The sequence below is a fragment of the Martes martes genome (genome assembly GCF_963455335.1).
Source record: "Martes martes genome assembly, chromosome: 1".
Lineage (NCBI taxonomy): Eukaryota > Metazoa > Chordata > Mammalia > Carnivora > Mustelidae > Martes > Martes martes.
In genome coordinates, this window is record NC_137888.1 from 75,849,157 (window position 1) to 75,874,895 (window position 25,739).

Consider the following 25,739-nt stretch of genomic DNA (forward strand, 5'->3'; position numbering starts at 1 on the left):
GCATTATGTAAGGCTCAGAGGCTGAAAAGATGACTTATGTGGGGAAGAGTATAATAGTCAAGTAGATTAAATGAGTTAAAATATAAAAATAAAATATAGCTCTAAGTTTTTATAACCATAGCCAACATTTATAGGGCACGTAATACGGGCCAGGCACTGTGCTAAACTCTTTGTACATTTTATCTTATATAACCTCAACCCTGTGAGTTATTCTTGCCTCATTTCAAAGGAAGCAACTGAGGTACAGAGAGGTCAGTTACCTTGTTCCCCATCACAGGTAAGGGCTCTGCATTCAAACCCAAATTGGTGTGATTTTAACACTTAGGATGGAAGTGAGACTGAGAGGAGGAGCTTGATTGTTCAAGGCATTTAATGCCTCTCTGAGGTAATTGTGTTGTGATTTGGAGCCACAGTTAGGTGGAGAGAAGGCCTACAGATGTCCCTGAGGGTTTGGAGGGGGTGGTGTTAGATGCTTCCATTCTTTAGCCCCTTCCGGGGAACAGAAGGGAACAGAAGGGAACAGAAGGGACAACGTGGAAAATCTTCTGAGGCTTGTGAATAAGGGAGGGCAGAAAAGAACACTTGTTTGAGGAAGATTCATCAGGGCCTGTGGGCAGGATGGATTCAGGTAGAAACTAAACAGAGGAAGGGAAGTACATGAGGAGCAGTGGCCAGGACCCACTGTGATGGCTGTAGCCACAGTTTAGAGAGGCCACTGTCATATTTTAAAGGAAATAGATATGAGACATGTTTTGACAGACGTGTGGATAGAATTGGTTAGGGATGAGGAGAGAAAGATTCCCCTATCTTCTGGGTCATTTGTATCTGCCAACTCTAGGTGTTGCCTAAAGACCATTAAATATATCCATGCTGGGGATTATCACAGCTTCATTTCTCAAACTGGGATCTGCAGACGTCCTCAGGGGTCTGGGAGGATGCTCTTTTCAGGGAGAGTTGGGCGAGGCTAGGAAAAATAGTTTTAAAGCTGTTTTTTAAAATTTTGTGTGGGTTAGACCACAGCTAACTTGTCTGCCTGACTAGCAAAGGACATTTTTCTATTTCTGTGGCATTGTCATTCCTGGTGGACATTTCTGTCCGATTCATTGAACAGTCATTGAGTTGGTGTGTTAGGCACCCGTAGGTGACTGAAGAGATAGGGCATGTCTGCATGTGTTCTGTGGGTTAGATGAGAAGTCTCGGGGAGCTTTAGTATGTGTGTGCTTGCGTATGTGTGCATCTGTGTATGTGTTTGCATGCATTCTCTGCTTTTGAAAAGGTCATTGAAAATTGTCCTGAGTGACCGACTGACCGACAGACCCACCGACCAACCTATCTACCTACATTCCTTTCTTTCTGAGATTTTATTATTTACTAATTTATTTAGAGAGAATAAGCACGAGCAGGGAGAGGATCAGAGGGAGAGAGAATCTCAAGCAGACTCCACGCTGAACGTGGAGCCCCACATGGGGCTCGATCTCACAACCCTGAAATCATGACCAGAGCCGAAATTAAGAGTAGGATGCTTAACCAACTGAGCCACTGAGGGACTCCCTCTCTCCCTTCTTTCCTTCCCTCCCTCCTCACTCTCTCCCTCTTTGAGAGCACTTGCACGAGTGGGGGGCAGGCAGAGGGGGAGAATCTTAAAGCAGACCCTGCCTGAGAGCAGAGCCGAACTGGGGGCTCCATCTTAGGGCTTTGAGATCATGACCTGAGCTGAAACCAAGAGGCAGTTGCTCAATTAACTGAGCCCTCCAGGGGACACTTTTTTTTTTTTTTCTTTTGAATGAGAAAGAGCTTGCTTAACCAGTTTCCAAACTAGCATCAAAATGTTTTCACTTTCCCACTGAAACATTTTATTGAAATTAAAAGATTGCTTTGAAAGTGATCCAAAACATAAGATTATTCTCTGAACATAGTTCAAGGTAAATGTGTGAGGTTTATGGAGGCATTTGGATTTCACCCAAGGCCCTGAAGTTCCAATTTTTGTGTTAGTATAGAATATAAAAATGCAGAGTGAACCCTGGCCTTCTGAATGAACATGGGACAATTTCTAGGATTTTGTCTGTCTCTGGGTACCTGTCTCCTGAAAATTGCTTTAAGGCTTACTATTTTAGTAGAAACCAATGACAAGAGGTGTGAGAGTCCTTCTTTCTCCATGTTGAGGTTGCTTTGGGACCAGTTCTGTGTTAAACCTGTTGAAATTCATACATACTTTGTTCTGGTGCGCTGCTGCCCAAGGCCACCTGGTGAGGACTGAATTTATATTCTCAGCCAGCATTGTCTCTTGGCTGAGTAATTATTAGGTGTCACACATGTGTACACAAAATTTTGCCCTTGATGGTGTTGATGATAGCTACATACATTTAAAACTCTCTGAATTCATGGGTGCCCCCTTCCCCCCCAACAGTTACTTCTCTTTTTTATTCCCCACACTGTACAATGTGAAATTCTTCAACCTTTTACTGAGGAGTCCTTTTACTTGGACAGAGTTGGCACTGCTAATCTAGTGCCCAGAATATAGGCCTGAGAATGAGACTCTGATTAATGGTTGGGTGTGCCCCTAAGTTTCTGGGGTTTTAGTTGTCTCACCTTTGCAGATGGACAAAGTAGCAGCTGATGGTTTTTTTGTAAGAATCATTGACAGGGGTGGTAGAGCTGGTTGAAATTTCAGCAAGAGCCATTGTGAGAATTTTGGTGGTTATCCTCTTATTTAGAAAAATCTTTGAAGAGGTTCAAGGCTAGTGCGAGAGGAAGCTATTTGTGTCCTATACAGATTCTGGCTTGGGGATTTTAGAGGCATGCTGTTCCAAAATCTGGACTCTCTCCCTTCTATTTTTGCCTGATTAGATTTGGCAAAGGCCTTCAGAGCAAAGCGTCATAAAAGTTTGTTTGAGTTTGTGTAACACACATTACTTCTTGTTCCGCCTCTCATTGCTGCCGAATGCTGTGAACTCTCACTGTCCTGGCCCATTTTCCCCATTTGGGGTCTACAGACATCCTCAGGTCAGAGAGAATATTTTTTTTTAAAGGGGGTCTGTTGGTGCATTAGCAGAGGGTGAGAAATACTGGCTAAATGATAGTAAATATCCTGGAATTTGAATCTTACTTTTAAGTCATTGTTTAAATTCTAGCCCAGCACCCTTTTCAGAAACTTTTGGAAATAAACTATCAGGCTGCATATTTTGATTGTGATGCTTTGAGTTTTATTCCCTTTCCCTTAGTTTCTCTAGGAAGCTGACATGACATTTTGTATCAGTAAACCTCGAATGCAAGTGACTTGGAAGCTTCTGTTTTGGCTGTTTGCTTCCTGATGTAATCGACGGTGGCCTTGGTGTTTTTATGCATTTGCAGGTCTGTGAGAAGCTAAAGGAGTGAAAGAGGAAACTTAAGGCACTGGTTTCCTTCCAGGATATATGTGTGTGGTATGTGGGGGGGGGGGGGTGGGGTGTGTGTGTGTGTGTGTGTGTGTGTGTGTGTGTGTGTATGTATGTGTGTGTGTGTGTGTGTGTGTGTGTGTGTGTGTATAGAGCTTTGTATTTGTGCCTTTGCGGTGAGGGAAGGGAGATGTGGCAGAGAATTCTGACCAGTCTTTTTTTGGACATACAGCTTCCTCCTGATGGTGAGTACAGCATTGATGCTGGGCCTGGAAGCCCTGGTTTTCTAGAAAGCCACAAACTCCAGATCTTTCTGTTAGTGGTTCTCAGTGTGTGGTCCCTAGATCTGCATACTTGGTAAGTTGTTAGAAATTCGAATTTTCCGGCCCCACCCCAGACCTACTGAATTGGAAATTCTGGGGGTGGGGCCCAGGAAGCTGTGTTTTTACTAACCCTTCAGGGGATTCTGATGCTGGCAAACGTGTAAAAAGCCCCTCCTAAGGCCAAGGTCTTTTCAGTTCCTGAAATGGACGCTGTGTACATCTGAGTGCTTACTGCACCTTCAGGCTATCTGTTCCTTTCCTGAGCCAGAAACGGGTCAGAAGCGATAACAGTAGTAGTAATGGCTGGCTATTTTCATATAGCATGGTGGGTCTTTGGAGTCCTTTACCACCATATGATCTTGGGGTAGTTAAGCTCTCTACCTTATTTCCTCAGCTGGGATGTGGAGCTGTCCCTCTCTTTACAGGTGAGGACCCTGAAGGACAGGAACGGTCCCGAAGGTTGCGTAGAGCCCCTGTTCCTGCAGCTGGAGCTTCGCATGTGGACAGTCTGATTGCAGACTCCGGGCTCTCACCCACGCTCTCATGTCCCTCCTATGCGCATTTCCAGCGAGTGCTCCTCCAGCCTTGCCTGCACCGGTAGCCGAGTGTCCATATCCCAGTCTGAATCCTCAAGGTGGCGGGTGGACCGCTGGACCTGCACATCCACCGTGCAGTGTCCCACCAGGGGCAGGGCTCTTGCTGACACTGAAGTGTGAAACTCAGGGCTTCCTAAATGCAGAGCTTCCGGGTCCTGTGGCAGGGGCAGGCCTCTCCATCTCGGTGCCCAGTGGGAGTGGTGTGGAAGCCTATGGGGGCAGTGTCGGTTGTTGCCGTGGTTGCAGTGCCAGGACCATTTAGTGGGGAGGCGCACGTGTGGTAGGTGGACTCAGAGTGGACAGTCCGGCTCAAGGGAAACTTGCATCCCACTGGGTTGTCACATGTGCCACTGGACTATCTAAATCTCATTATTTTCCCTTTCTATTCCAGGTGGGAATCTGTTTACATATGATCTCAAAGTACTTTTTTGGGCAGGATTTTAACATACCTTTACTATACACTGCATTTCTGAGGACTATAACTTAGTATTAATATATTTGGAGATTTATTTTATTAGTTTGAAGCTTTACTAAGAATTGACCTTTTCAGAAAAGTTGTATCATGCTGTTCTGGCCATTTTTTTTTTTTTAAAGATTTTATTTATTTATTTGATAGAGACGGAGCTTGGGCTTGAGCACAGGGGAGAGGCAGGCAGAGGGAGAAGTGGGCTCCTTGGTGAGCTGGGAACCCGATGAGTCTCTGGGGCTCCATCCCAGGACCCTGGACTCATGACCTGAGCCAGAAGGCAGACACTTAACTGACTAAGCCACCCAGGTGTCCCTGTTCTGGCCATTCAAAATGGCAATAGAACACAAATGACGTCTGCATTTGTAGTTACTTCACTGTGGTGATTCAAGGAACAAACACAACAATTTCTTAGTTTCCTAGGGCCCCACTTCTCAAAATTTAAAGTGCCATGAATTACCTGGGGATTTGTTGCACTGCAGAATGTGTGATTGGGGGATTTGCATTTGCATTGTGATTGAGATTTTGCATTTTCAACAAGCCCTACATGATGCCACTGCTGCTGGCTGCTGGCCAGTGGACTGAGCTTTGAGTGGTGAAGGTCTAGTGTTGTATGCCTGAGCATATTCAAGTACCTGTGTTGTTATAACTTCAGAAAAAAATTTTAGAGTAGGGGCATTATATTGATTTTTTAAAAAAGATTTTATTTATTTATTTGACAGAGATCACAAGTAGGCAGAGAGGCAGGCAGAGAGAGAGGGGGAAGCAGGCTCTCTCTAAGCAGAGAGCCAGATGCGGAGCTCGATCCCAGGACCTTGAGATCATGACCTGAGCCAAAGGCAGAGGCTCAACCCACTGAGCCACCCAGATGCCCCCATTATATTGATTTTTAAAGAAAATATTGGTATTGGATAGTTACTGTTTATGCGGTTTTGTTTCTGACTCAGGTAAAGGTATTGTAATATATATATATATATATGTATGTATATTCCCCCCCCCCCCAGGATGGTGCTTTGGGTTAGGTGGGGTGAGAGCCACTGCTGCATGATTAGGAAGATTTATCATAAATACAAATGGAATTACAGACCCCAAAGTCAAGGGAGAGTAATTCAGAATTTTCGTTATGTTAATTGTTCAAAACAGGTTATCATTCAGTTATTTGTTCTTTCTTTTTTTTTCCCCCAAGTAGGCTCCATGCCCAATGTGGGGCTTGAACTCATGACCTGAGACTAAGAGTCCACACTCTACTGACTGAGCCAGTCAGGCGCCCCACATTTATTCTTTAAACAAATATTTATTGAGTACCTATGTGTGCTTTGTGCCAGGCACTGCTCTATGTGCTTGGCATGTGTCTCTGAACGAAATAAAGATCCTTGGTTTCATGGGCCTTATGTTCTAGTGGGTGAAATAGACAGTGTACATTGTAAGTACAGGGCATTTTAGGTGATAGGTGCTATGGATTATTGGAAGATTAGGAATGCTGGGGGTGAAGAGAACAGGGTGAGCAGTCCACTTGTAAATAAGCTCACCAGATTTCTCATTGAGAATATGAAATTTGAGCAAAGACTTCAGGTGGTTATGTAGTTGGCCATGAACACCAAGGGAAAACAAACTGGGCTGAGAGGACATTCCAAAGGCCCTGAGGCTTGAGGCCATCCAGCAGGCATGCTTGGGGAACTGCAAGGAGACCATTGTGGCTGGAGTAGAGCCAGCTAAGGCAAGTGTGGTTAGGAATGAGGTCAAAAAGGTAATAGGGGCTGGATCACACAGGGCCTTGTAGGACATGATATGGCCTTGCTTTTACTTTAAGTTGAGAAGTTAATGCAGGTTTAGAGCGGGAATAACATGATCTTAAGTTTTAAAAAATCTCCCTGTGGCTGCTGCATTGAAAATGGCTTTTGGTGGGGCAATAGTAGAAGCAAGAAAACCAGGTAGGAGCCATTGCAGTGTCCAAGCATGAGACGATGGGGGGGACCTGACCCGGAGAGGCCATTGGTGGTGGTGGGAAGGAGGGTCGGATTCTGGATGTATTTTCGTGCAATTTAGAATACAAGATAAAGTTCTCACAACTCAAGACTTCTAGTAGTACCTGTGTGGATCTTAGTGTGAAGAAAATCCGATGTGGTCGACAAATAAGTAACGATGGTTCCATGTTTTTTTCCTTCTGAGGAGGGTGTCTGCATTGCGCGTAGGCGTGCCTGTGTTTGCAGGGCCCGGCTCGCCAGTCTGGGGGTTAGCTGTTGGTATGCTGAGCTGCCGAGTTAGAGTACCTTTAGAACAGAAAGTGCAGCAGCACCAAATGGGACTAACTGGTCCTGAAAGCCTCACGCGTTTCCTCTTGATTAGGCCAGAACGTATTTTTAGTAAAAACATATGCTGTTACTCAATTAATGTTTCTTGTAATACTCTGATGGTGAATCAAAGATAAAAATTCAATTTTCTCATCCCATTCCCTGTCTGATCCCATTTGTCCCTCTTCTTTCTGAGACTCCGAGACTACAGAAATTTTGTTAGCTCACTCTCTTTAAGTTGACTAACACCCTTCTGATTTCAAATATGCATTATGTCATTTTGCCCTAGATTTTCAAATAATTGGTTTGAAAATGTGGGAGCAGTTTGAAATATGTTGATAGGTGTATGCAACTCATTTTCTGTGCAGGTCATGATTTCAGTGACCTTCGTGCTTGGAGGAGACTTGATTATCATAGAGCTGAACTTCCTGTAGCAGGGTCTTTTTGAAAGCTTGCCAAAACAGTGGCTTGTCAAGATGTTAGGTAGAGTACACACACAATTAAGTAAAGTTACATGGCACGTCTCCAGGAGACCTTGGCTCTCAGCCAGGCTGACCTTTCAGGTACTTATATGTCATAAACTATTTTGTCCTAAGGCTTCCTGCTTAATCACAGCAGTGATTTTGATTATTTGCTTTTTTTTTCTTTCTTCAGTTTACACTTGCAGCAATTACTTATGAAGACGAAGTATATATTCTTATTCTTGTGCTGTGAGCAGAATTACCCCAGCGGTTACTAAACCTTTTTTTGGCTTAGAGTGAGGGGGAACAGAAGGTAGCTTCATTTACTCAAACCTTTCCCTTGTATTCTTTCAAGTCTATATTTTAAGAACTCTGATTTAGTTCCATAGTTGAATGATTTGGGCAGGGCAAGGTCTTTTTTTTTTAAAGCCTTGGGCTATTTCTGATGTGTTGTGACCTTGGGAAGAAAAGTTCTGTATCTATCCAGTAGGAGATGTTTTTAAGGAGAGTATGAGTTGTAGCTATGTATTTTTAGACTACATTTTCATATGGCATTTGTACTTTGGTGGCATGGAGTTATGGAAATTTCTCTTCCTAGTCTTGGGTTGAGAAGACCGTATTACAGTGCTGGCTCTGTCCTGTTACTGTGCTAGCTTAGTGAGCCTCATTTTTCTGATCTGTAAATGGGTGTGAAGATACATGTGTATATTTACCTTAGAATTTGGTAAAGATCAAGTGAGCCAAGGTGTATGGAAGAATTTTGCAAGCCCTACACTTCGCTTCAGATGCTGTTGGTCATGGTGCTGTGGTTATCACAAAGCTTGTGCTTATGAACCCTTCATTTCTGTCTTTAACTTGCTGTGGGGTCATGGATAAGTGGAGTAAGCCATTTTCTTGAACATAAAATAGGGATGTGTATAGGGGCTGGCAGGGAAGGGAGAACCCAACCATGGGATCCCTAGAAACAATTCTAGTATACAAATTCTGTGACTTTGTTTGTGCGTGTGGGGGGGATTTTAGCTCATTTTTTACTTTTCCCAACTTAGTTAAAAATTTTAAACTTAACAGAATGAGAGAACAGTATAATGAGCACCCACATGGCCCTATATTCAAGTTAACAGTTGTTAATATTTTGCCACATTTATTTTTATATCTCTCTGTACATTTGTGTATTGATTTTGTTTAATTATTTGTTATAAGATTTTATTTGTCAGAGAGCCCAGAGCACACAAGCAGGGGGAGTGGCAGGCAGAGGGAGAACCAGGCTCCCCATGGAGCAAGGAACGCAATGCAGGACTGCATCCCAGGACCCTGGGGTCATGACCTGAGTCGAAGGCTGATGCTTAACCGACTGAGCCACCCAGGTGCCCCTGTGTATTGGTTTTAAATCTTCAGTTTCTGCTCTTTGGTGTGTTTTCAACAGTTCTCTTCCACAAAGTGTAGCATAGTCCGTCATTACTCAGCCTGCAGTATGCTGGGTAGAGTTAGAGCTTTTATGTCTCTCTGATTAATTGATACCTTTTCTTGAACAGGATGAACTTACTGCTGTGAATGTAAAGCAAGGCTTCAACAATCAGCCAGCCTTTACTGGAGATGAACATGGCTCAGCCAGAAATATTGTAATTAACCCATCAAAGGTAATGCAAATTGTCTGTTTCCTAAAACTTCTGAGAAAGCGTGTGTGACACCCTTGATAGTGAATGTTGATAAATTGGTGTTTTTTAAAACCACAATCCATATTCAGAATTCTCCAGAATATCTTGTGTAAGGTCCTGCCCTAGGACCCAATCAGGGATCATGCATTGTATTTGGGTGTCCTGTCTCTTTCATCTATTTTTTTTTTTTTTAAAGATTTATTTATTTATTTATTTATTTATTTGTCAGAGGGAGAGAGAGAGGAGCGAGAGTGAGCACAAGCAGACAGAGTGGCAGGCAGAGGGAGAAGCAGGCTCCCTGCCGAGCAAGGAGCCCGATGTGGGACTCGATCCCAGGACGCTGGGATCATGACCTGAGCCGAAGGCAGCTGCTTAACCAACTGAGCCACCCAGGCGTCCCTCTTTCATCTATTTTTTAAAAAAATATTTTATGTATTTATTTGACACAGAGAGAGAGAGAGATCACAAGCAGGCAGAGATGCAGGCAGAGAGGGGGCAGGAAGCAGGCTCCCTGCTGAGCAGAGAGCCCGATGTGGGACTTGATCCCAGGACCCTGAGATCATGACCTGAGCTGAAGGCAGAGGCTTAATCCGCTGAGCCACTCGGTCTTTCATATATTGTAATCTGGTATAGTAAACAGTACTACTCTCCACCTTTGCTCATGCTGTTATTTTTGGGAGGGGGAGGGGCTTTCAGAGCTTCTGTCCTGTTATTTGTCTTTTTTTCTTTTTTTTTTCTTTAAAGATTTTATTTATTTGAGAGTGAGTGAGTGAGCACAAGCAGGGCAAGGGACAGAGGGAGAAGAAGAAGCAGGGTCCCTGCTGAGCAAGGAGCCTGATCTGGGACTGGATCCTAGTACCCTGGGATTATGGCCCAAACCGAAGGCAGATGCTCAGCCAACTGAGCAACCCAGGCGCCCCCAGTTATTTTCCTATATTCTAATCCTGCATTCTAGGTTTCTCTTACTGTTTTTTCATGATAAGATTCAGGTTATATATTTTTGGCAAGAAGACCATATTGTATATCAGAAGACATGCAGTGCCAGTTTGCCCTGTTATTGGTTGTACTACATTTGATCATGGAAGGTGGTGTCTGCTGTCACTTTACATTGTAAAAGTAGTTGTCTTTTCCTTGTAGTAATCTCTGTAGGGTGATACTTTGAGACCAAACGAATATGCTATTCTTCAATACAATTTCATCTTGTGATTGTATCATCAATTGATAATGTTGGCTGAATGAGTTATTTTTCTGGTGGTTGCAAAATGCTGCTTTTCCAGTTGTTCTTTCCCATACATCTATTAGTTGGCATTCTTTTGTGAAAGGACACCCCATTTAAAAATTTATTTCTATTTTTTATTATTTTGTTTTAAGTAGGCTCCATGCCCGATGTGGGGCTTGAACTCCTCACCACCTTGAGATTAAGAGTTGGATGCTTTAACAGCTGAGTCATCCAGGTACCCCAAACACTTCCATTTTCCTTTTCTTTTCTTTTTTTTTTCTCCATTTTTCTTTTTTTAATGTAATCTCCACACCCAATATGGGGCTTCAACTCAGGACCCTGAGATCAAGAGTTGGATGCTCTACCCACTGAGCCAGCCAGGTGCCCTGACATCCCATTATTATTATTATTATTATTTTAAAAATATTTTATTCATTTGACAGAGAGAGAGATCACAAGTAGGCAGAGAGGCAGGCAGAGAGAGAGAGGGGGAAGCAGGCTCCCTGCCGAGCAGAGAGCCTGATGTGGGGCTTGATCCCAGAACCCTGAGATCATGACCTGAGCTGAAGGCAGAGGCTTAACCCACTGAGCCAGCCAGGTGCCCTGACATCCCATTTTTTAGTATCACTTTGAACTCCAGGACTCTTTAAAATTTGATGTGTCATCTTTCCTCTTTTTGATGTTTAAATTATCTCTCACTTGGCCAGGGGGCGCCTTTAACCTACTTCTTGGGTGCTTTTGACATCCCCATCATTCTTTGAGACTTCCTTACTTTTGATACAATAACATATTCCAGATTCATGTTCTTTCTGTGCGGCAGCCCAGGGCTGGAGACTTGGCATGCTTCTTGCAACTAGAGTATTTTTCCTTTCAGTGGACAGAGATGGGAAACAATGAAGAGATTTGTTTCCTCTCCTCTCCTGTCTTCTCTCCTTTTTCTTCCTTCCTTGCATCCATCTACCTGTTCTTACCCAATACCACAGGGTTTTTTCTCTTTCCTGTACCATCTTTGTATCTCATTTCTCCCAAAGTGAGAAATTTAGTAAATTTGATATATTTATTTATTTACTCTGTCTTACAATACACATAAAAAAGTTCCAGAATAAACTATAGTAATGCTACTCTAACCACAAAATTACTATGGAAAATTTATAATTTTCCTATTATACTTTTTGTCCTTAGACTAATTTTCATTACAGTATATAGTCAGAATGTTGTGTTAAAATTTTTCTTGAATTAAATCTCTTCTCTGTGTGGTTATATTAATAATTAATATGTAAGTAGAATTATTTGCTTCTTTTTGTATTCTTTTAAGGCTTGGTTTTTCTCCTTTTTGAGTTATTTTTATTTTCTGAATATTGAAATACTGTTATTAAATTTGTAGCATTATACAAATGAAATCAAACAAATATACTTTCTTCTCCTTCCCCGGAGATAACCACTGTCAGAGATTTGTGCATAATTTAAGATCTGTGTGTGCACATGTACACATAAACACAAGTATACTTGACAATTTGCTAATCAACTGAAATACATAAACAATGTGAAAGAAAACAGATGCATTTTCTGCAGATAACCCCATCAACCAAACAGTGTTTTTCGTTCTTTTTCCAGTTTTCATATACTTTTTAACATCACAACCATAATTATATCTATGTTCTAATTGGTTTTCTTTTTTTAAATTGTGGTAGAATATATGTAATATGAAATTTACCATTTTACCATTTTATTTTATTTTACTTATTGGAGCCTAACACAGGGCTTGAACTTATGACCCTGAGATCAAGACCTGAGCTGAGATCAAGAGTCAGATGCTGAACCACGGAGGTGTCCCTTAACATTTTAAAATGTACAGTTCTTTGGCATTAAGTGCATTCATATTGTTGTGTAACTTGTCACCACCATCCATCTTCAAAATTTTTTTGTCTTCCTACTTTTTTTTTTAAAAAGTAGCATTATTTTGTATGTGCTTTTCCTTTAGGCTGAAGTATTCATATTCATAATTATTAATGGACAGATAACATTCCATCATTTATATGCTATAATGACTGGAAACTGCTGGTATATAACAAGTAGACTGTTGCCAACTTCTTATGATTATTTATGAAGAGGGTATAGTCATATTTGAACATACAGCTTATATTCTTTTGGATAAATTTTCAGAAGCATACTTACTTGGGTCGTAGGCATTTTAGTCTGTTTGGGTTGCCATAACAAAATACCACAAACTGGATGGCTTAAACAACAGAAGTTTAATTTTCTGAGAAAAAAATTTATTTTCTCACAGTCAGGGTGGCTGGTAGTCCAAGATCAAGGTATCAGCAGGTCTGGTTTCTTCTGAGGGCTCATTCCTTGGCTTGTGCAAGCCTGGCCCCTCGCTCTGTCCTCACAGGGTCTTTTCTCCATGTGTGTGTATTGGGTGTTTCTTCTTACAGGGACACCAGTCCATTGGATTAAGCCCCACCCTTATGACCTCAATCTCTTTAAAGGCCCTGTCTCCAAATATAGTCACATTGGGGATTAGGGCTTCAACATCCAAAGTTTGGGGGGACACAGTTCAGCCTATAACAGTACGAATGCTGTGTGTCTCTTGATGTGAGCTGCCAAATTGTCCTGTTGTATCAAGTTTTATGTCAATTTAAATAACTGAATAAATGGAAATAACACCCATTACAGCTTCTGCTGCCAATCCTTCCTGTGAGATTTACTCAAGGATTCAGACCTTCTGAAGGGAATTTGAGCTTATAAATATGGAATACATGAACTATAGTGTAGTCCCTAAATTTTTTCCATTTTCTTCTGAAATGAATTACTTTCAATATCGCTTTGGTTGGATGGAAACAAGTTTTAAATTAAACTTTATCTCTCCTACCTTGTCCGAGGGAGTGCAAATTGGTATGAAGCTTATGGAGGACAATTTAACAATGCTGATTGAAATTATAGAATTGTACGATCTGTATTCTGGAAATTTATCTGAAATCTGTAGCTGTACATATGTGAGATAACAAACAGGTTATTCATTTTAATGTGATTTGTAATAGCAGAAGTTTAGGGAAAACACTCCAAATGTCCAGTTACAGGGGTTTGATTAAATACAATGTGGTACACCCACACAGTACATTTGTGAAAGTTAACAAGAAATTCTCCGTTTACAGAGGTAGAAGGCTCTCAGACGTTTACTAAATGTACACAAAGAGATATACATGTAAAAAAGAGAAAGTAATTTATTCGTGTTTGTGTATGTGTATTCAACCGAAGAAACACTGGAAAAGACATAAGAAACTAACCAATGTGGTTACTTGGAGAAGTAGGCATTGGGACTTGGGAACGAGGCTCTTTACTTTTTTAGGTTTGGAATAATGTGAATATAAAATTCAGTGCATGGTCATGTTTTGTTTGTTTGTTTGCTTTCTCTTTATTAGGGAATTTTGACTTGGTTTGCAGTGTGCAGTGGTTCCCGAGGTTTGTTAGAATGTAAAATGCACATACAGTAACATGTTCCATTGTTATTAAATACAAAAATTATAGTTGTATAGCAGATTGCTGACTACTTTTTTAAAAAATCGGGGCGCCTGGGTGGCTCAGTGGGTTAAAGCCTCTGCCTTTGGCTCGGGTCATGATCCCGGCGTCCTGGGATCGAGCCCCGCCCCGCCGCTTCGGGCTCTCTGCTCGGCGGGGAGCCTGCTTCCTCCCTTCTCTCTCTGCCTGTCTCTCTGCCTACTTGTGATCTGTCAAATAAATAAATAAATAAATCTTTATACCTTTGTTTATTATGATTAAAATACTCCTATATAATTGCTAGTAAGAGACCTTTTAAATTTAAACAATTGGTATAAGTAGGGGTTTTAAGTTCTTGGTATAAAGACCAAATATTGATTAAGAGATTTAAAATTAAACAATTTGCTATTGGTTGCTTTTTCCTAAACAACTGGTTTTGCTAAATTTTTGCATTTAATTTAGTTCCTGTTTAAACATTTTGCAAACATTTGCTTAAGAAAACACACCATGAAGTTTGTTGGGGGAAAAAAAAAGCAAAGCTCAGATCTTTTTTTCGTAATTCTAATTTTTTATTACGATATTATATTAAACACACTAAAATAGACTTTTTTTTTTGTTGTCCATAAATCACAAGGGTCTAGGAATGTCAGTTCACGGTAGGAAAAAGTGTACTAGCTTTTTACCCTGGTAGATAAACTTGACTAATTGTTTACAACTGTGTTCCAATTTACACACTAATTGTTTCTTGACTCATGAGCATTAACTAAGGTAGTGATTCTTAATGTGCTTCACCAGGGTAGGTATTTTATTTTAATCATGGTTGCCACTGTCTGCTAACCTTACTTGTTGTTTGAATCATATTAGTAAACAATTTCTAGGGAATGAAATAGATTCTTGGAAATTCCAACAAGTTTTCTGTGGATTCACTTAATTTTTAGTTATTTATCCCTTTCCTTCTTGGGCCTTTCTTCCTCTTTTGTCCTCCTTTAGTTTGATTAATACGAAAATGCCACAGACATTCACAGGAACTCCCTTTGCTACTTTATTCCATTCAGAGCAGGTAACACTAGCTTTCTCTTGAAACCCATGTACTCCAGAAATTGGCAGTCCAGGTAAAAATGTTGAATACTTAATTTAATTGAACCGTTTGTAATTTTCCATTTAAATAAATTTTCTTAACTCTTTTTAAAAGCACTGAGTATAAATACAGAGTTTTCCTTTCCAAAAATATATGCTATTAAAATGAAACCAGAAAAAGAATGATTACTGTGTGATTACTAGACTTTCTGCTCTTGTGTGCAACACCTCTCAGGAAACACATTCTCTCCAAATGTGCATGTAGTCAGAAAAAGAAGTACAGCTGAAGATTAAAGCAGAACCCATTGTCTTGAAATTTATTCAGGATGTAATTAATTTCATCTTCTCAGAGATTTTCAAAGGCTCTTCTTTTTTCCTTGAACCACTTGTTAATAGTGGAACAAAAATGCTGTGGGAGTTTTTGCATTGTTAGTATAAGGAAATCACAACTCTTGGCTTCAAGGACTTAAATTGCCATTTTATTTTCTCATGGGCTGCTTAAAGATCTTCTCCTAAAGCAAAAATAAAATACTACTATACATTACTAACATACATACTGTCTTCAAAGTTTTTCTTTTTTTCTCTCGTTTCCACAGATTGGAGCTTATTTCAGCAGTATATTAGCTGAGAAGCTGAAGCTTAACACTTTCCAGGACACCGGAAAGAAGAAACCACAAGTTAATGCTAAAGATAATTATTGGCTGGTTACTGCTCGATCCCAGAGTGCAATTCATAGTTGGTTCTCTGACTTAGCAGGAAATAAACCACTTGCTATTTTGGCAAAAAAGGTATCAAGTATTTCTTACATTGTTTTAATTATGGTCTTCTCTAGAAATCACGATGTTGGAGCTAATGTCCAAGTATATACTTATTTCCCCCTGTTCTTTCAGTGTCAGGTACACTGTACCAGGTGTGTGCTGCACATGTGCTGTTTCTCCCTTTATTTGGATGGCAATGTGGTTCCTAGCACATCTTGACCTAAATGTTCCACACAGGAAGCAATTTATGTGGACTTTATTTTTTAAGATTTTACTTATTTGAGAGCGAGAGAGTGAGTGAGCAAGAGAGCAAGCACAAGCTGGGGAAGAGGTAGAGGGAGTGGGAGAGGGAGAAGCAGGCTCCCCACTGAGCAGAAGTGGAACTCGATCCCAGGACTCTGGGATCATGACCTGAGCCGAAGTCAGCCACTTAACTGAACCACCCTACATGCGCCTCATGTAGACTTTGGGTAGACGAGTTTTTTTATTTTTTATTTTATTTTATTGTTTTTAAAGATTTTATTTATTTATTTGACAGAGACAGACACAGTGAGAGGGAGAGAGGGAGAAGCAGGCTTCCCGCTGAGCAGGGAGCCTGATGCAATTCGGGGCTCGATCCTAGGACCCTGGAATCATGACTTGAGCCGAAGGCAGATGCTTAATGGCTGAGCCACCCAGGTGCCCCTAGATGAGTTTTTTAAATCGAGAGTAGGCAATAAGACTTCATTTATTTTCATTGTATTTTTGGTTTCCTTAGGCCAGGATGTCCAAAATGTGTCATTCAGAAATTCTTGCTTTGATGTTACTTCCTTGACTTGAAAAGTACCAATCCAAATGCTTTAAGCTAAGCCTTCTTCCTAACAAGTAAGATAGCGATTCTGGGTGTGCTTGAAAAACTTCTTTGAAAAAGTTTTATAACAGAATGGCAGGTTTATTTATAGCTTCCAGCGATCTCTGTCTTCTTGCACACCTTTGAAAACATCCCACGTGTTTTTCTCATCTGGCCTGAAACCCTTTCGTCTTAAGGGTGTCCATCTTCTGTTCTTGATAGTGTCATTAACAAGTGTGATGCAGGCCTGGTTTAAAGCAGAGCACCTTTCTGTATTTGTTTTCTGAAGCAACTCTCTGAAAATAGCCTGTAGCTCCCATTGGCTTTCTTTGGCCCTAGTGCCGCTGTGGCATTGTGTTGCCTTGTGATTAAAGGCAACTGAAACCCTTGAAAAGCACAGCAATCAGCATAATTGCCTCTTGTTACTCAGGTTGTACCTGTCTCAACGCAGGCTGAACCGTGTGGCATTTCTTTCCTGGCAGTGAACAGGGGTCCCACGATGACCTGTAAATTGTATCTGAAGGTCCTATCAGTCGCAGGGCATCCTTTGGTATTTGACGGCTTTCTATCAATAGTTCGCGCCCTCCATGTTGGGTAGGACCTTCAGTTCCCATGCAGCCAGCCTGACATCTTTCTTTCTAAGTTTTTCTTTCTTTCTTTTTTTTTTTAAATAACTTTTAGAATCCCTTTTTTGAATATTTCCTGAAAGCAGATACAGATGAGAAATTGATGCCCTTGCTCTATGGGTGTAGTGGCTGCTCATCTTTGAGGAGGGAAATGAATCACAGTGCAGTGTATTAGCCATTGTTCTTCTCTTTATTAGGAGCTGCCTCTGGCCAAGTCAGGTGTTCCTCAGGTAAGCCCTGATGTTAATTCTGTGCAAAGTTAAACTTTTTTTCTTTTTCTTTTTCTTTCTTTCTTTTCTTTTTTTTTTTTGGAGCATTTACTGTGCCTTGAAGTAGTCATTTCTTGGGCTTTTGGAGAGTCCCTCTGTTCTCCCCTCTTCCCTCCTCAGCATATCATATTCCTGAGATGGCAAAAGCTCTTTTAGAGCTGGGTCAGAGATTGTGTTCTCTGAATGTTCTTCGCACTAGAAGGTTCAAATACTTCTTTAATTTCTGGTATTTATCTATCAGATGGCTTAATGCAGGCAGCCTTACTTTTCCTGCTAAAATCTTGAGTCCTCTTCCAGCTCTGTTCTAGAGTTCAAAGTAGTTTCCTGTTTGGGATAGGTTAAGTTTCTGGGCCTGGTTTTCCATTATTTTACAACTTAGCACTCCCAGTATTTAAGCACAGAGAGGTCAAGAATGACCAGTAAAGGGCCTTTTAACTCAATCATGGTCATAGGTAGATTTGGAAAAATAGACTTATAGCCTCTAGGAATATCTTTCTGGCTCCTGGACAGTTCGCTAGGTAGAACACATTCACTTTAGGTGACATTGATTACTGTGGTCTCTGGAATTTCCTTTTGCCTCCACGTCTGCTTGGTGAACACAGAGTGTTGACGGTGATGTTCATCCGAGGGGAAAGGCGCTACAAGGTGATACAGCCCTTTTGTGGATGAAAAACCATCACATGCTAGGTGTCTTAGTTTCCATTCGCTGCTTAGATGCAGCTCTAGCTTGATTCAGAAATGAAACAGCTGTCCAGTGATTGCCTAGGTTCAGTTACAAGATAAAGCCAGATGGTTTCTTTGCTGCAAAATGGAATCCATGACTGTAAGGAAAGTATGACTTCCTATAAACTTCGTATAAACTATGTCACTATAAACATAATTTCCTTCCTGAGTTGGTCCAAACTGTAAATTTGATAACACCGTCAATACGTGTCTTCTTCCTTATTTAAATAACCTTCACATATGTTCTTCTGAATTTTAAATCCCTTGATTTGAGTCAGCCATGTCTTATGGGATTCTGCCAATAAGGACAATGAGCTGGCATACCTGCCTTAGCTTGTTAATGGTATGACCTATGGCTTTTGTTTGCTGTTTCATCGAAACATTCACATGTTTAAATTTTTATTTTCCTCCTGTCAGTTGTTGTTCAAAAGAAATCCTTTGGGCATCTATAAAAGAGCTATTAGTAATGTTTCTTCAGAGATGCTACATTTATTTTTTTGCATTTGCCTATTTTTTAGGCCTTGATCTTGTACTCTGTTGGTCCATCTGAATGAGCGGCAACCTGACCTTGACAACTAAAATTTAACTCTCATACTATATGTTCTAGTGAAAAGCAGCAGCTCAGGTCTTGCACTGAGTATATAAGCCTATGCTTTTCTTGTCCCTGGCTTCAGCAATAGTGTGTAAATGGAGAGTCTTGTGCTGCATGAAAGATGTGCCTCGTAAACAAAATTTTCAGGAAATTTTCTTGTTAAAATGTCTCACTGTGGTCTGCAGAGAGGAAGCCTTAACAGCTTTGGCCTGTGTGACTTTCATCTCCCTATTAGGTATGTTTGTGGGGTGTAGCTGCCTCTGCCATGGCAGTTATGTTTAAAGTCAGCACCCAAGGCAGGAACCATACGTGACCAAAAGTCTATTAAATTGCACATGAAAGACAGTGAATGGACAGCTGCAACTCAGTGTCTAGCCACGCAGCTTTTCCTTCAGCACTGGGGTAGCTTGAATGTTTCCTTGGTAAGAACCAAGTGAAATAGCTTGTTTTAAAGGGCTGTGTACAAAAACCGTTTCTCCTTTAATTTTGGGATCACACTTGGTTCCAAGCCTGTGAACAGTCAAATTTGCAACATATTAGTGATACAAAATATCTACTGTCTAAAGGAGGATTTGACTAAGAAAAATGCCATGCTGTAACAATCAGCTGCTTTGAAGTTTTTTGATATCCACCACAAAATCAAGCTGGAGTGTGGCCCATAGAGACCAGGGCTCTTGATAGCCATGGTTGCATGTCCAGGATCCTTTTAGGAGAGTGTCAGGTCCATGGCTTGGAACATACTTCGGCCAGCACCCAGAAATCTTTGGAATTGGTAACAAAATAAAAACTGTTCTAGTTTTGATACATGTAATTCTTTTACTTTACCCTTCTAATCACCCTTTGGGGTGGACAGGGTTGGGTTGGTATTATCACATTCATAAATGAAGAGCCCAGGAGGCTGGGGGCCAGGACCAGAGCACAGAAGTGGTGGGGGGAGTAGCGGGTGCTGACTGCTCCCATTCTGGGCACCATGGCCGAGGTGCTCTGTCCACTGTTGCAGTCTACATTCGTAAATGGAATAGATCATATGTAGATGACTGGCCTGTTCCTAGGATATTTGTAAGGAATTCTAGAAGAGTGGGATAACTCTTTGAAACGTTCAGTGGTACATTGGGATACTAATTTGCTAAATAGTATACCTTCGCGGTCTAGAAGAAATAATGAACTGCCTCAAGTGCCTACTTTCAACCAGCGAATTAATTAACCAGCTATTTCTAGCTCAGTGTTTATTAGGCAGATTCACTGATCCATCATTTTGGCCTCTATTTTAAATTTTGGGCTAAAGGCACTTTAGAAGCTTTCTAGAAATTGTTATTATGAATGTTACAGCCAGAAAGCTTTATACAAAAAAAAAAAAAAAAAAAAAGTGTTCTTTGATGAAATGTGGAGTGGGCACAGTTTTTCACTTGATCATCCCTTCCCGTTTTGAGATGAAACTCTTTGGAGCACTGTCATGAAATTATTTTTCCTATTTTGTTGATGAATAGCTTTCAGCATCTGAGAATTTGAAAGTAATTTGTTTTTATAAATAAGAGAGCGCAACTGATGAAACTGTTGTCAGTGTGTTAAACATAGTTTTGATTCTTTTAATGAATATTTGCTTAAAGTTTTTGGTTTTTAAGCTGAATGTGCTGTTTGAAAATCCATCAAAGATATGCTTTCTTAAAAGCAGCAGAGACTTAGTGTCTGTCTTTTGCTTTCCCTTTCTGTAGGTTGACCTCATGATGAAAATAATATGTGATTTTTATAAATGTTATTTCTTTTTAGGTTCCAATCCTTAGTAAAAAAGAAGATGTTTTTGCATATTTAGCTAAATATTCAGTGCCAATGGTTCGAGCAACGTGGCTGATCAAGATGACCTGTGCCTATTATTCTGCTATTTCTGAAGCTAAAATTAAGAAACGTCAGGCTACTGATCCTAATTTGGGTAAGTGAGAGAGGACGATACATTTTGCATTTCATCACGACTGTACCAGGAGTTGTTGCCGGCATGGTCTAGCCATGGCCCAGCGAGGTGAGTACTGAGGAGGCCCATGGGGAGGCTAGAAATCCCTGATGGCACGCAGAGGGCTCCTGGTTCATCCGGGCCTAGGATCCTGATTCCATCAGCCAATCATATTGCTGTTACCTCCAGAATATGTCCTGCATCTAAACGCTTCTACCGCCAGAGCTGCTGGAGTGCTGGTGCATGCCGCTGGCATCTCTTGGCTGCATACGGTGGCAGCCTCCTAACTCGTTTCCCTGCTTTTCCTTCTGTTCCTTGTATTGTTGGTTCTAGACTACTACGTTGATCACTAAGCCTAAATCCAATCACATCGTGTCCCCGTTTATGCCTCATCAATAGCTTCTTACTACCTTCTTACTTAAGATAAAGATCCAGATTTTTTTCCCTGTGGCCACCGAGGCCTTCTGTGCCTTGCTCCCTCTTTCTGTGATGTTCTGGTCGCATTGCTTTCCTTCTCCCCTCTGATAGGTCACACTTCTTCCTTTCTCAAGGCTTCTGCATTTCTTCTCATCTGTGCTTGGGCTGCTCATCTCTCTGGCATTCCCACATCTCCTCAGAGCCTTTGGCTCGAAGGCCATTTCCTCAGGAGGTTTTCTTTGGCCACCTACCTAAATAGCATTCCTCTTTCCCCCTTCTGCCCATTTGTGTTCTTAGGTATTCTTATTTTATTCACAGCTTGTTTCACTATCGGAAATTATCTTTAAGAAAATTGCTGTCTCTCTCACCCCTCTCTCCCACATGCACTGGCCCATGATCATGGTAGGTATTTGTTGAAAGAACTGAAGGTAAACTGTTTTGAGTCCGTCTTCTCTCTTTTGGTGACTAGACAGTGACTCCTTGAGGTGGTGCTAAAACATGCTTAGTAAAAGACCGGATACTCCACTAGAAGTATGCACAGAAGATTACACGTAAAGATGTCTACTCAAAGATTAGGTGTAGAAATAATTCCTTATGAAATGGAAATGTGCTTATGATTTTATAAGGGGGGCCCCAGCTACAAGGCTCTGAGGAGCAGGGACAGAAAGTGCAAATGTCCTCAGATGCCAGGCAGCGTCCTAAACAAGAGAGTGAGGTGTGAGGTGGTTGGGTGGGTGGTCCTGGTGGACTGGACAGCGAAGCCCACTCTAAAAGCATGGAAAGTTAATCAAAACAAAACAGAAAACATGGCTCGATTCCATGGCTGCCACCTTTTGAGTTCAGGTTTGCTAAAACAAAGGTGAACTGTACTTCAAAATTAACAAAACTGTGTTGTGTATATATTTAAGCGAATAGGGGAAAAGAATCCGCAAAGTGGGCAGTGGTGACCTCTGTTTTGGTAGTGCTGTTTTGGTAGCAGTCTTGTTAACGCTATACTTGAGATTGTTTTCATCAGCTTATTATTTTATAGGGGGAGACAAAGGAAATGTCCCCTTTTTAAATTACTGAAGCTCTACATTCTTATTATAATATTTGCAAATAGTGTCAAAATAGACACAATAAATATTCAGGTTTCTTCTCCCCTTCATATTTTCCCTCTCCAGCTTTTCTTCATTCATACACAAAAACACGTATATGTGATTCATATATATATATATATATATATATATAGACAGAGAAAGAGCGTGCGCGTGCACGCGCAAGCGTGGGCGAGAGAGCGAGAGCATTTATTAATACTTTTCTCCAGAGTCTGAATATATAGTTGCTTACTAGCATCCTCTACTTTGATGACGAATGGGCATCTGAAACCTAGTATATACAATCAAAATCTTGATTTCCCACGATCCCTAACCTTGCTCCTTCTTTCTTCAGTCTTCTCCTTAGTAAATATGTAGTCACTAGGTGGATAAGGATAAAAGCCCTATTGTCATTTTGGGCTTTTATCTTTCTCTCAAAATTCTACATTCAGCCTCTCAGCAGTCCTGTCAGCTTTACTTTGAAAGTCCAATCCCAGCCCAAAAATGTCTTCCTCCTCCCACTGCTGCTGTCCTCTGGTTTGAGCAACCACCTCCACCTTTGCCAGAGCTGTGGCACCGGCCTCTAGCTGGTCTTGGTTTCATTCTTCTCTAATGACAGCTTTCTGCTCTGTAGCCAGAATGCTCCTGCTAGAACTTAAATCGTGCCGCACTTTATGCTCAGAATCCGCACTCCGATGTGTACCCCTGCCAGCATGAGCAGTCGGCACACACGGCGGCCTCTCCTTCCAGCCTCCAGATGTCCGTCCGCCTCCACGCACTGCGTGTTAGCCCAGATGGCACTTCCTACGAGAAGCCTTCTCAGATCACTCCAGCCAAAATGTCCTCTCTCCGTCACTCTCTCTTCATAACTTAGTACCACCTACTGTGTTATATTTTAAATTATTTTATTTATTACTTAATGTACACTCACTCCCAACTGTAACATTTCTGCCTGAGAAATGGTCAGACTTGTTCTGTACTAAATCTCCTAGGACAGTACCCGGCATACAGAAGGTGCTCAGTAATTTGTAAGATAAAGGAATAATGAGGACTGAAGCGTGTGTGTCTTTGTCCCAGTTTATAATCCTTGACCCTTGTAGCATCACTAATTATACAGACCACTCCTCCTTTCCTTAGGTCCTTTTCCTGGTTTTGTAACTTGTTCTGTCAGTGTTTTCCTTGAGATTTTAACCATTGTAAGAAAGGGGAAAAGGTGATCATACAGGAATGATTCTGCCCAATGAGACAGAATTTTAGGACAAATAAAGGTCTGATAGATCCTCATCATTTGCAAAGAACATGTAGGTAGAATTTTTAGGAGTCTGAGATAGGAGTGTATCACTAGAACCACATGATTTCCTCTATCAAATGGGAGGAAGCCTAGCTCCAGTTTCTAGCTAAGAACATCAGAGCCTACTTGCCTTCATTACTTTCACCATTAATTTTCTTACTAGTGTAACCAGTTAGTTGTGGGGGGGAGGGGGATTATTTTGCATTTTTCCTCCAGAGCTGAAATTTTTATTATTTGCATACCCATGACAGATGGTTGATTAAGTTCACCTACTAGCTGTGTTTTCTTTTGTAAGACACATAACACAGGTGAATCTGTTTTTTGGACTCTGTTTAGAGAGTATTACAGCTCATTGGTTTTTGTTTTTTTTTTAAGATTTTACTTACTTATTTTAGAGAGAGAGAGCATGAGAGGGGAAATGGTCAGAGGGAGAAGCAGACTCCCCGCTGAACAGGGAGCCCGATCTAGGACTCGATCCCGAGACTGGGATCCTGACCCGTAGCTCATTGGTCTTTATGATTATCCTTGTGTTTTTTTTTTTTTTCTTTTTTCTTTTTCTATGGTGTAATTGGGCAGGTGGTGGGTACAGAGGGGGAGAGAGAATACTGAGTAGGCTCCACAACCAATATGGAGCCCGACGCAGGGCTTGATCCCATGACTCTGAAATCATGACCTGAGCTGAAAATAAGAGTTGGTCACTTAACTGACTGAGCCACCCAAGTGCCCCTATTCCTGTGTATTTGTAAATGTGAATGTCAAATCCATGAAGAACGAATGCCTAATATACCATTTTTCGTGGTAGAGTATAAAAACTTTGACCTAAAAAATGCTTAATGCTAAATATAAGAATATTTTTAAAAAATGCATGAATTTTGGGAGTTGACCCCTAACCTCTTAGGTCCAGCATCTTGGGAAGAGCTTTGGGCTTTACTCACCCCAGCTCTGCACAGAGTGACTACTAACTTAAAGCAGAATCCTTAGTCTCTCCCGCCAGCAGTCTCCTCAACCTTGATCCGATCCAATCCATGTTGCCTTTCATTTCATGTCCTTTTAGTTTTCTTTTAATCAAGAACAGTTCTCTGGCCTTTGCTTTTCTTGATATTTTTAGAGGGGCTGGATTGGCTATTTTGTAAGATGTCCCTTGGTTTGCATTTATTCAGTTCCTCATGACTGGGTTCAGGTTATGTACTTTTTGGTAGGAATACCATGGAAGCGATGCGGTAAGCCTCTCTGTGCATCGGATTACATTGTCCTGGTACTGGTGGCACTAACTTTGATCTTTTGGGTAAGGTGGTGCCTCCTGGGTTTCTTCACTCCAAAGTCACTGTTTTACCTTTTGTGGTTAATAGCTAATTTAACTATGTGTAGATATTTACTTCATTTCTCCATATTCTTACATGTGTTGTAAAATGCACGTAGCATACTATTTTTACTATCTGTCGAGAGCATTTGGTTTTCTATCACCCTGTTAACACCTGATAACCTCTCACTCTGCTTTGTCTTCAGCACTTTCTTCAGCTTCTTTAAGCAAATTCTGCAGTACATTTGGAAGCATTTGGCTGTGTAGACCTAGCCATAATGTAGCAAGTTTCACATTCCAAGCAAGCTATACAGCCAAGCAACTACACACATATGTATGTGTTGAATTGGATTAAATTGCATACACTGCAGAAGATTAACTTCGCAGTAATAGGTTCTGTGTTCTGGCTTTGATGGTGAAAAGAATCATTCAGCACATTTGGGGCAAGATTGACTATCAAGTGTCACCTTTTCCTGGCAGTAGTTTTATGACTTCTGTTGTCTTGATGATTGTTCTTAGGATTTGTAAAGTGTTTTCAGTAGAAATGGCCTTTATTCCTTTGTAATAGAAACATATGCTTTATTTTCAGTTCCCACATTCAGTGTTGGAACAGAGCTATAAAGCACTGCTGTTTGATTTTATTGAAGAGAGTTTTTCCTAAAGTTAAGTGGGCTAACAACAACAAGGGAGCAGGCCCGTTGTGTAAATTCTTTAAATGAAGCAACACAGAGATTGTCATTGTCATTATGCAAAGAGTTACAGATCTAAACTGTGGATTAAATGGGTTGCTGCCCTGGGGAGCTTACAGCAGGCAGAGGCCTCCCCAGTATAGTGTGTACCCAAAAGTGAGAAAAGTGAGAGGGGCCTTGGGTTCCTGGGTGAGTTTTCATGTGTCATTTCAAGGCAGGTAAAGAAATATTTGACCTGGACAAACTGTAACATCAGGGCAGAGA

At 41.1% G+C, this 25,739-nt stretch overlaps 1 protein-coding gene across 2 annotated transcripts in view; it reads left to right on the forward strand.

The window, feature by feature from the left end:
* Positions 1 to 25,739, forward strand: part of MED12L (mediator complex subunit 12L) — a gene marked incomplete at its 3' end in the record, with an annotated part of 315,066 nt that overhangs the window by 21,788 nt on the left and 267,539 nt on the right. For both annotated transcript variants that reach the window (XM_080823907.1, XM_080823908.1), the window contains exons 2-4: positions 9,044 to 9,148; positions 15,557 to 15,748; positions 20,525 to 20,684. In XM_080823907.1, the coding sequence (XP_080680033.1) occupies positions 9,044 to 9,148; positions 15,557 to 15,748; positions 20,525 to 20,684 (457 nt within the window). The remainder of the gene's footprint in view (positions 1 to 9,043; positions 9,149 to 15,556; positions 15,749 to 20,524; positions 20,685 to 25,739) is intronic.